Source organism: Botryllus schlosseri, chromosome 14 (assembly GCF_051294905.1).
Source record: "Botryllus schlosseri isolate E-star chromosome 14, Bs_hap1, whole genome shotgun sequence".
Classification (NCBI taxonomy): domain Eukaryota; kingdom Metazoa; phylum Chordata; class Ascidiacea; order Stolidobranchia; family Styelidae; genus Botryllus; species Botryllus schlosseri.
The window spans coordinates 3,659,956-3,672,296 of NC_137249.1; the positions used below are offsets into that span (position 1 = coordinate 3,659,956).

The 12,341-nt window shown below is 41.1% G+C and overlaps 1 protein-coding gene across 1 annotated transcript; it reads left to right on the top strand.

Annotated features, from left to right (window-relative positions):
• Positions 1-2,316, top strand: LOC145455256 (uncharacterized). Its single transcript, XM_080333205.1, has 4 exons — positions 1-189; positions 549-734; positions 1,055-1,186; positions 1,610-2,316. The coding sequence occupies exons 1-4, from the start codon at positions 133-135 to the stop codon at positions 1,694-1,696; spliced, it is 462 nt and encodes a 153-aa protein (XP_080189331.1). The 5' UTR covers positions 1-132; the 3' UTR covers positions 1,697-2,316.
• The last annotated feature ends 10,025 nt before the right edge of the window (positions 2,317-12,341 follow it).

Here is a 12,341-nt window from a genome sequence, read left to right on the forward strand (position 1 = left end):
TCTCATTTCTTAGCCTGCGAATGACGTTTTATTCAGTCTGTCTGGTCGCTCGCGCTGTTTCACAAAGCAATTAGAAAGGTCTCCATTGTCGCTCATTTATACTCTTTCGTGACAGAATATTCATACCAAATCATGGCCACCGAAGCCCCAAAAGTCGCTAGGGACGGTACTATGGAAGTTACGGCCAAGGTGAGGAAGGATTATGATTGAATTCTGTCACGATTTTGCGTTATGACAACGCCGAGTATCGTTTGCGCGATTTGTTAGAGAAAAATGGCGTCCGTCTGGTGAGTGTAATGCGGCGCGCGGGTCTGATATCGCGTCTGTCGCGATTTTTCGTGCCGAATGAAGAAGGTCGCTGATATTACAAGTATATCTGGAACCATTAACTATATATCATTATATCGTTTCCTCTTTGATTATATCTTGCGTTTCGTTACGATTTAGTGCGAATAAGACCGTTTTGAGAATATACTGCATCATTGTCGACCGCGGTATGGATTGTATCAGTGGAATGGTGACTAAAATCCCTCTTATCGCCATGGTAGGAGGGCTTGGAATATCTGCAAAAGGAAAGTCCGGATCTGGCACAAAAACTTAAGGATCAGATGAAAGAAACTGACAAGAAGACCGACGGTGAAAATGGCGGTGCTGGTGATGCTCCCGCTAATGGAAACGGTAACAATGGTGCCGACAAAATTGCAAGAGACAACACCATGGTTCAGACAGCTCAGGTATAACATTCAATTCATTTATGTCTGTCATTGTATAGAAGCTACAAGTTTGTGGTTAGTTGCATGTATATCTATATTCTCTTATGACATTATGTCAGCGTCGAGCTTCGAATGGTAACAATGGTGCCGACAAAATTGCAAGAGACAACACCATGGTTCAGACAGCTCAGGTATAACATTCAATTCATTTATGTCTGTCATTGTATAGAAGCTACAAGTTTGTGGTTAGTTGCATGTATATCTATATTCTCTTATGACATTATGTCAGCGTCGAGCTTGGGAAGTTTGTGCTCTCGATTTATGGTGATCTGGTTTTACAGGAAGGCAAAGAATTCCTAGAAAAGGAAGGTGGTGTCAATGAAGATGCCAAGACAAGGTCGCAAGAAAAAGAACTGAATGATTCTAAAACTGAAGACAAAGAAGCCACAAAACGACCTGCCGAAGAGGACAAAGTAAGTGTATTTAGATGTAAAACAGCACTTCTGCATGATTTATTCGTTTTTTAATAGATCATGAAAATATTTAGATCCATTTCAATGTGAATATATTATTGCATGAAAGTTTACCAAAGGCCGTCAAATTTCGCTTCACTCTGATTCTCATGTTTGCCAATTCAAATTATGCTATTCTTGGTCCGTTGCACTGCTCTGTTCCTGGTGTCATATTCAGCAGGATGTGCGTGCTCTATTCCGGAAATGCTGTATTGATCGATATGTTTATGGTTCGTGAGCCTGCTAATGTTGTTCTTAAAAGAGTTCTATGAAACTGCAGTCGTTGAAGTCATTCACGGCTATTGGTATCGTTCAATTACGAGATTATGGTTGCATGATATTTTGTCACAATCGGCATGTAATAATGTAAATTTTACTCTTTAGGATGAAGCTGATGAAGCAAAGAAAGCCAAAGTAGAGGAAAATGGTGATAAGAAAGAGGAAGAGGACGTAGAAGAGAAAAAGGAATAATTCTTCCGTTACATGCATAATGGTGTGACGAACTACATCTGATGCGTTCCAACCTCCTTTCTTTGGTTGTTCTGTATTATTTCAGAAAAGGCTCGATCGGTTCTGCAGTTATTGATTCTTTGGTTTTAGTGACTGATTTTAGCCTTTTTTTCGGTGACGGAAAAGTATTTTCTGGTGTCTTTTGTATCTTATACGTTATCAAGCACGCTTTGAAATATTTGTAACATGACTGCCATCCACTTCACTCCTGTTTTCGATGCTGATAAAAAATCCTGGATTATCACTTTTACATACTGGTAGATGTAATCATTGTGAACATTCCGCCTCATAATCCATTGCTGTCCTTGTTTGTACTGTCGGTGACCCGGTACTGGGCTGCTCGGAGATTCAAACTTGAACTGAAAACTTCACACTCTTGGTTACTTTTTACTCATTTTTATAGGGGTTAAACTCCTGATATCAGCAGCTGCGTTGTTGGGTCTATGTGCACATCCTTTTTCCTGTCCCAGGCTGCCGTTCTTGTTCCAGTTTTCATCGCTACTAACCAAACGACGAACTGTGTTTCTGCTGTCTGCTGCTTTTTGAAATTTGGAATCAAAACACGTACCGTGCAAATTGAACAGTCTGATGTGCTTGTGTGAGTTCAGCAACAGGTTGTGGGATTTCAGAAATTTTTTGCCACTCCCTGTGGTTTGTATAGTTGCCAAGGCTTGCAGTTGGTCGTTACAAAACGGAAACATACTTTCGAATCGCCTAGGGTCGTGTGTGATTATAATTGACTTTTAGCTTTTTTGTCTGAAAAGGATGTTGCTGGCAATGTCTCGCGACAATGTGACTAAAGCTGAATGTTCGGTCAGTGCCAGCTTATTGATATCTAATCGTTTTAAGACTGATTTAATGAAGAGATAGGAAGGTGTCGAAACGACTTGGGGATAGTCTGCAACGTTGTATGAAGTCTGTTAAAACCGGGGGTAGTTTCGGCCCGCCACTCCAGGTGCTGTTACAGTGCTCAAGAGTAGACTGACAACTAGCGAATCAGAATTGTAGCTACATTTCTTGTAAATTATATTGGAATTAGCACTACAGCTGCACAGGTCGTTGCTAATTAGATTAGGATTACTGAATTGTTAATTGATTCAAGTTCAGTTCATATCAAATCAGAGTGCAAAATGTCTGTGCAGCAATAAGCTTGACGCGTTTCGCACTGTTATATTTTGTGGGAAAACCAGAAATTAGAGAGTAGAAAAATTTCACAAATTAAACTAGAATTTGACTAACGAACGAACCATTTAAGAAAATAGATACCGTCATTCCGCTTTAACTAGAATTATCTAGTGTCCAAGTCTGGCTCACAGACTATTCGAATCCCTGGAGCGATATTGCACTGCGGGACGTGAATAACATTTGTGTTTTTATCAACCCTGTCACTGCGCAAGAGTACAAGCTCCTTGCTCTGGCTAGCTAGTGATATGTCATATGATCCACGATCGTAATATCGTATGATATTTCAAACAAAATTCCCTAGAATCAATGACGTAACATTTTCGACTATATGCTAGGTAAGCTATTTCACAAAAATCTTCACAGCGCATCACATTTCAAGATTCGTTTGCGAATATCCAAGGCTTGCATACCAATCACGACCGTGAAAAGAACATTCGCAGCATCACTAGTATTTTCTGGGACCACTAGGTTCTAATGCAAAATAGGCTTATCTGAATTATCTGAAAACTGCCAGAGTTGTCCCGGTTTACAAAGCCGGAGATAGAACTAATGTCACCAACTACCGACCTATATCTGTCCTACCGTGTATTGGAATTGTTTTCGAAAAATTGCTCCTCTCCCGCCTGTCTTCGTTCCTCGCCAAGATGTCTATCATTTCTCCACAACAATTCGGCTTCCGCAGAAAACATCAAACCTCGCATGCCCTGCTAACAGTGGCTGAACAGTACTGTGACATCTTGGAGAAACGAAGTGTGGGATGTAGCATTTTTCTTGATTTAAAAAAAGCATTTGACTGCGTCGATCACAGTATTCTTCTCTCAAAATTGGCGCGCTACGGGTTCCGGGGTCCACAACTAGAGCTCATGAAAAGCTACCTTACTGGGAGATATCAAATGGTTTCGATATCCAACACTTTGTCCTCCCCCCACCTTGTTACCTGTGGTGTTCCGCAAGGCTCTGTTCTTGGACCTGTCCTTTTTACTTTATATGTCAATGATATCTTTGAAACCTCATCATTGAATACCACACTCTTCGCTGACGATACTCACCTCCTATCTCACGCACCTACTACCGCAAGCTTGAATGCCGTCACCAGTGATCAAATGCCCAAAGTGCATGAGTGGACGTCCCATAATAGCCTTCGGGTTAATGCTGCGAAATCCCAATTATTGGTCGTGAACTCCTGCGATAACCTAACCGTTGACATCGCTGGCCAACCAATTTCCAACACTAAAAACGCCAAATACCTTGGTGTTTTACTGGATTCGGACATGTCCTGGAAGAGTCACATACAATCACTCAAACCACGACTATCGAAGGTATGTGGTCTATTTCGCCGCCTTAGCTACATTCTGCCAGTCAGCGTGCTGTTGATACTCTTCAACTCTCTATTCCTATCAAAGTTAGGCTACAATACGGAATTCTTTGTTGGGGTGCTGCCTGCAAGAATACAATTGACCCACTGCAAAAACTTCAACATCGGATCATCCGTATCATTGCCAAAGCCCCACGGGGGCCTGGATGTGCAACTGATAAATCGCTTCTCAAAAGATTTGGTGTTCTAAACTTAGAAGATATGAGGAAGCTAGAAATTGCCAAGTTTATGTATCAGTTCCATTGCGGTCAATGTCCCTCAAATTTCAAGGACTACTTCACCTCGGAGACAAAAGCGCACAAGTACAGCACACGCGCGTCAACGAAGAACAACTACCATATGATCAGGACTGAATACAAGAAAACGCATTGCTCTATCAAGTATGCCGGACCCCAATTGGGGAACAGCATCTCGCCGGCTATCCGTCAGTCGTCGAGCATGTCCGCATTCAAGTCGAAATACAAGCAATTTCTTCTAAATCAACACTAGCCAGTCTTCAGGATTACCGGACCACGACCTAACATCGACCTCGCCCTCCGCCACATGCCACCCCATTTTGTCGCTTGCGTCTTATATTTCTCTGCATTACTTTTCATTCAGTGTGCATGCCTCTTATTTACTTCGCCTAGGCTAAGGTGGGTGTCTGATCTTAATGGCTACTCCAAGTTGTTTCGACACCCTCCTATCTTTTCATTGTATCGCAGTCTTGTGATGTTTTGAAACGATGAAAATATTAATAAACCTGACTGACTGACTGACTGGCTTCAATGCTTGAAGCCTGAAATTCAGCGAATGCCTCAATATCTGTGCCGTCTGGAAATTGTAGTTGAGCATGAGAAACCAAATGAACTTTCTTGTGTAACAGAAAATTGAACTCGATCGCTATAATCGATACTATCTGTGACATTACGTGATTTTAGATTAGATCAAGGTGACATCAAACGAAGAACAATACAGGCTCTGAAAGGACGAACAATATCTAGTGAACGGAAAAAGCGGCTCCGAAGTGAGGATTCACGTTCACGGGAACAATTTCCGAAGGCTGGATAGAATATATGCAATATAGGCTACACGATAGATTGAAAGTGATTGGATCACCGAGTCTAATGATAGCCTATCTATGAGGATTAAATCAAATAACGACACTTGATGTGTCAATTGTCACTGAAAATGTAATACACGCGTTTTCAATGGGACGCAGCATCTACGAAGATGAAATTAATAAAGTCATTACTAGGGCTGAGCACAATGATTCGAGTGCTCGAATCTGAATCGAGTATTAATTTTAATGATTCGAGTCGAGTTGAGTTGTAAAAGACGATTTTTTTGAGTACTGAATTATACGCTTCTCGCAACTGAAAGTTAATTTACTAACGAGAATTATATAGTTTCGATACTATTTTCCACTGAGAAGCCTTGAAACCGTGATTGGCCGTGTCGCAGCATACGAGACATAGTAGAAAGCTACGAACGTTACTGGAAATAACACATTACTGAAGTCATGATCAACCCACAAGATTGTCAAGAAGTGCAATGAAATCGGCATATGGTCGAAAAAATACCAAAGTATCTTGAATGTGACGGATAACAGCCATTATACTCCCTGTGGTTGCATAAAAGGTACATATTTGCAGTGTGACATAGTACATTCTGGTGTGACGTCATAATGAGGGATACTCGAAGCATGATTCAGAATCGAATCACTCAGGTACTGGATTTTGCCCAGCCCTTATCAAGAAGTATATAGTAGCCTAACGACCAAGCATACAATGATGGAACAAAATCCACCGTGAACATAATTAATGAATAAATATTAAATCAGTAGCAAGACCATACGTGACGAAGCCTCACAAAGTCGACTAGTTATTATGAATTAAATTGGCAGCACTTACCAAAACAATGCTCTCTGGCTCTTTTGCTCTTGAGCTACTCTCTCGTTTCACCAGACAGCATTGTTGCGTCCCAATGCCAATCTCCCTAACAATGAAAAATTCGAGGCTGATTGTGGGAGTTCCAGGGCCACGAGCGGAATAAAATTTATATTTTCGTAATCAGTGCAGAGTCAGCTTTCGATTGATACCCGTTTTACCAAATTTAATGCTCGGTAAGCCGGTCAAAAATGACCGTCACCTGTGACACATACAATATAGCGAAACACCACTGTGATTCTATTAGAATTTTTGGCGAAAATCGGTGATTGTGTGAATCATGAAAATATACTCGGGTGTCATTATATTTTGTGCTTTGGAAATTACATCGGCATATTCAGGAACCTCTTGCCATACTGTTTCTTGGTGATGTATTCAATGACAAATGCACGTATACGACCGTTTTCAGGTGTATTTCCAGGTATTATGACGAAAAAACAATTTTAAGAAGACGAAGAGATACCTACTACACAGCCGTTTGACTGAATATTTTGCAGTTGAATCGTAAGAAATGTGTCGGTGATAACGCTCAACATACCATGTCTATCGACTATCCTTGGGTATAAATATATTTCGAAGAGTGCGGGAATGATTTGACACCGGCGGCTGCTACGAAGAATCATCATTTTCTCGAATATATGATCACGACGAATAGTAGAACACTTTTTTAAAAGATTTAGGCTCCGGACTCTACATACATCTCATTAGAATCGAATTGAAATTTGACATTTCCGAAATTTCCGTAATCCGGACACCATTAGGGCCCCAGTTCGACCCTTGGGACCTCGACTTGAATAATGATTTTGGTCTCGATAGAAGCGGCCAGACTAGTAGAATCCATTTCAAAAAGAATTACGCTCCGGACTCTACATATATCTCATTAGAATCGAATTGAAATCGGACATTTTCGAAATTTCGGGAATCCGGACACAATTAGGGCCCCAGTTCGACCTTTGGGACCTCGACTTGAATAATGATTTTGGTCTCGATAGAAGCGGCCAGACTAGTAGAATCCATTTCAAAGAGAATTACGCTCCGGACTTTACATATATCTCATTAGAATCGAATTGAAATTTGACATTTCCGAAATTTCCGTAATCCGGACACCATTAGGGCCCCAGTTCGACCCTTGGGACCTCGACTTGAATAATGATTTTGGTCTCGATAGAAGCGGCCAGACTAGTAGAATCCATTTCAAAAAGAATTACGCTCCGGACTCTACATATATCTCATTAGAATCGAATTGAAATTTGACATTTCCGAAATTTCCGTAATCCGGACACCATTAGGGCCCCAGTTCGACGCTTGGGACCTCGACTTGAATAATAATTTTGGTCTCGATAGAAGCGGCCAGACTAGTAGAATCCATTTCAAAAAGAATTACGCTCCGGACTCTACATATATCTCATTAGAATCGAATTGAAATCTGACATTTCCGTAATCCGGACACAATTAGGGCCCCAGTTCGACCCTTGGGACCTCGACTTGAATAATGATTTTGGTCTCGATAGAAGCGGCCGGACTAGTAGAATCCATTTCAAAAAGAATTACGCTCCGGACTCTACATATATCTCATTAGAATCGAATTGAAATTTGACATTTCCGAAATTTCCGTAATCCGGACACAATTAGGGCCCCAGTTCGACCCTTGGGACCTCGACTTGAATAATGATTTTGGTCTCGATAGAAGCGGCCGGACTAGTAGAATCCATTTCAAAAAGAATTACGCTCCGGACTCTACATATATCTCATTAGAATCGAATTGAAATTTGACATTTCCGAAATTTCCGTAATCCGGACACAATTAGGGCCCCAGTTCGACCCTTGGGACCTCGACTTGAATAATAATTTTGGTCTCGATAGAAGCGGCCAGACTAGTAGAATCCATTTCAAAAAGAATTACGCTCCGGACTCTACATATATCTCATTAGAATCGAATTGAAATCGGACATTTTCGAAATTTCGGGAATCCGGACACAATTAGGGCCCCAGTTCGACCTTTGGGACCTCGACTTGAATAATGATTTTGGTCTCGATAGAAGCGGCCAGACTAGTAGAATCCATTTCAAAAAGAATTACGCTCCGGACTTTACATATATCTCATTAGAATCGAATTGAAATTTGACATTTCCGAAATTTCCGTAATCCGGACACCATTAGGGTCCCAGTTCGACCCTTGGGACCTCGACTTGAATAATGATTTTGGTCTCGATAGAAGCGGCCAGACTAGTAGAATCCATTTCAAAAAGAATTACGCTCCGGACTTTACATATATCTCATTAGAATCGAATTGAAATTTGACATTTCCGAAATTTCCGTAATCCGGACACAATTAGGGCCCCAGTTCGACCCTTGGGACCTCGACTTGAATAATGATTTTGGTATTGATGGAATCGGCTAGACTAGTACAATCCATTTCTCTGAGAGCTATTAAGGTGTTTAACATTTAAAAAGTGGTATTCTGCGAATCACGCATCCTCATTCTAAAATCGTAATATGACGAGCCCGGACCGATTAAACTGCTCGACTATATCTAGCTAGAGTAAGTGGTCCGACGGCTCATACTGCATCTTTTTCTCAAGTATTTACACAATTATGACATCCAGCCTTTGAAAAATATCATTTTATACACGTTTTAAACAAAATGTTTTGAGACACCTCATATTTTCATTTTTTTCAATTTAAAACAACGCCTGATTGAGGCGTATAGGTATAAAATATAGATCCATAAATCGCGTAACATTACATTATGCATCATCCTTCCTGTGCCGCACTGTTGTAAAAGGGCCTTCAAACAATGTATCTCTCAGTGCTGGGATGACTCGCGTCACCTTTTTCGTTTGACTGAGCCTCCATTGTTTTCTCACAAATAAAGTGACCGCAATCGAAGTGATCGAAGCTTACAGCTTACGTTGTCGTAAACAAGTACTAAAGTAATTTAGTAGCAAAATTTGCATTTCTGTTCTCTGCTCTTACCTTAACCAAACGGTTTAAGGAGATTAAATTCGAATATATAGTTTAAATAGTCCTAAACCATTGGCGCAGGCTCGAATTGTATCATATCAATTTGTAAATGGATAATGTATTGCATATCTTATCAATTCGTTTCTCTATATTCTCTATTTTCTATTCTAGCTGGTAAGTATAAACTGAGGCTGTGCAATTACTTACGTGGTTTAATCGTTCTACGTATATGTGAGCGATACAGCGCCTTTTTGCATGTACATTTAACTCTATTTTCGTTCATCGGTTCGGAATCAATGACCAGTGACCACTCAATCTGTATTTCAGACAGCTCGCAAAATGCAATGACGTAATCATGCCCATTGCCCATACTTCGAAAAGGGAACTTGACTTGAATTGTGACTTCACTCGACTTGGCTCGAGTCACTTCCAAAATCGATTGACTTGACTTGACTTGACTCGAGTCACTTTTGAAAATAAATTGACTTGACCCGACTCGAGTTGAAATGTGCAATGACTCGAAATGACTCGTGACTCGAAGGTGGTGACTTGATCCCAACACTGGATCCCTTTCCAATAACCGGTAACTATACCGCGCGGGCTGGAGATCTCGCATCAATTTAGATGCGCCCTCCACTCCTGACTGCACTCAACATTGCGACTCTGACTGACGACTCGCTCCGGCTACCGTCTCTCATGTGAGTGAAATTGTGATTTCGACTCTGAAGTCTGAAACCGACTCCCTAAGGGCAAAAAATGTACACAATTCTCTGCTTCAGCTACGACCCCCGCGTTGCCCCAAGCATTGCTGTCAATAGTTCTTCTTCAATAACAGTGATTCTCAAACTGGGGGTGCACCCCCTTTGCAGGCGTCAAATCATCTGAAGGGGGTCGAAGCCATTTGAGAGAAATTATCATTCTTGAATTCGAAATGAGTTAAACTTGTGCTGAAACCTTCAAGTTTTAACAACAGTGGCAATATTCCTAATAATTTGATGATTTTAAATGTCATAGTTACGTCGTCGTGCCATCCACACACCGCTGATGGATTTTGTCTGACACCAGACCTTATACCGATCATAAGATGTATTGTCTGAATTAAAAGTAGGCCTAAATGGTGAAAGCGTGAAGCTGTCAGCTCAGTTGATCATAACCCTTACCAAGCCGCAGAACCCACGGAATACGCCAATTTGAAGACCTTCACGGAACCCCAAATTTCATTAATACAAATATCTATCACAATACAACACAATACAGGGGAAGCGAGTGGCGCAGTGTGCTAAGCATCATAGTCCCGACACCAATGATTGCTATTTGTAGTCTCGGGACTGCCATGTTTCTATGTGTCTATCTGGGCTCCTCAGCGCCTTCACAAGCCCAGATGAAGAGAGAGACGAACTCAAGAAAGCCAAGCCGCCAGCAGAGACCAGAAAAAGAACTGCGAAGGAGGAAAAAACCGAAAAGATACGAACCTTATAAAATTACCGTGAGGGTGCATTTGACCGAAGTGTTGATAAGCGCCAATCACAACACACATTCAACTAAATCTAATACATTAATCAGGGTTACCATATTTCGGAAATCTGAATAGAGGACAGATCTCCAAAATTTTCAGACTTACAATAACCGGAGTAAAATCGGGAAAAATGATAAATTTTTCCCGACTTTGTGGTTGGTTGACTTTAAAAAACGGTCATTTTCCGACTTGGCTCCAGAAATTCACACTTTTGTTGAATTCTTCGTTGATTGACTAAAATAGACAAAAATGTCGACTTTCCAGCTCAGCTCCCGGAATGTCCTCCGGAACGTTACTCCGGTGCCGATGTACTGTACTTCAGTCGAATTTCACCCTCTATTTAACCATAATTCGCCAATAAATAGGACAAAATCTTAAAAAAAGGCAGGGTTGTAACCAAGTCACAAGGCTCCGAGTCACAAGTCAATCTCAGTTTTATAGTTTTGACTCGAGTCAAGTCGAGTCATTTTCAATTCACCACCGAGTCAAGTCCGAGTCCAAGTCACCGAGCAGAGGTTCGAGTCCGAGTCATGGTATTATGACTCGAGTCGAGTCCAAGTCATTATGTTGACTTCCCAGTTTACAGTTAAAGGCTTGTTAAATCCACTTTTTATGACTCTGTTTGGTGTTATCGAATGGTTCACATTCATAATATACTAATTTTCGTCATTTTTAGCAGTTTCTGGACGTGTTTTCAAGTACCAGTACCAATAGACGAAATCCCAATAGTGTGATTACTGTACCTCGAAATTACAATGAAACGTCGGTCTTGGCCGTCTGAGTCTCGAGTCATATGACTTGGTTCGAGTCATGCACAATGACTCGAGTACAAGTCGAGTCAATATACAAATTGACTCGAGTCGAGTCGAATATTTTCCGTATTTTGATAAAATGACTCGAGTCAAGTCGAGTCATCTGAAAAACGTGACTCGAGTCGGACTGGAGTCGAGTCATGACTCGAGTCATTACAACCCTGAAGAAAGGACATTTGGGCGTCCTCCTGGGACACTTTCAAAATAGTCAAAAAATAGGACAAATCCTCTTTAAAGGAGGTATTGTAACCCTAACATTACTACAGATTACTTATGCGCAAAAATTAGCTATACAATATCAGTTGCTCGTCAACAGAGTGCTGGACGAACAGAAGCCCCGGGTCAAGCGGGGCCCTATTTGTAATTCGGGTGCACAAATTTCGGAAATGCCCAATTTCAATTCGATGCTAATGAGATATATGTAGAGTCCGAAGCCTAATTCGTTTTGAAATGAATTCTACTAGTCTAGCCGATTCCATCAATACCAAAATTATTATTCAAGTCGACGTCCCAAGGGTCGATCTGGGGCCATAATTGTGTCCGGACTATCGAAATTTCGAAAATGTCCGATTTCAATTCGATTCTAATGAGATATATGTAGAGTCCGAAGCCTAATTCGTTTTGAAATGGATTCTACTAACCAGGCCGCTTCTATCGAGACCAAAATTATTATTCAAGTCGACGTCCCAAGGGTCGATCTGGGGCCCTAATTGTGTCCGGATTATCGAAATTTCGGAAATGTCAAATTTCAATTCGATTCTAATGAGATATATGTAGAGTCCGGAGCGTAATTCTTTTTGAAATGGATTCTACTAACCAGGCCGCT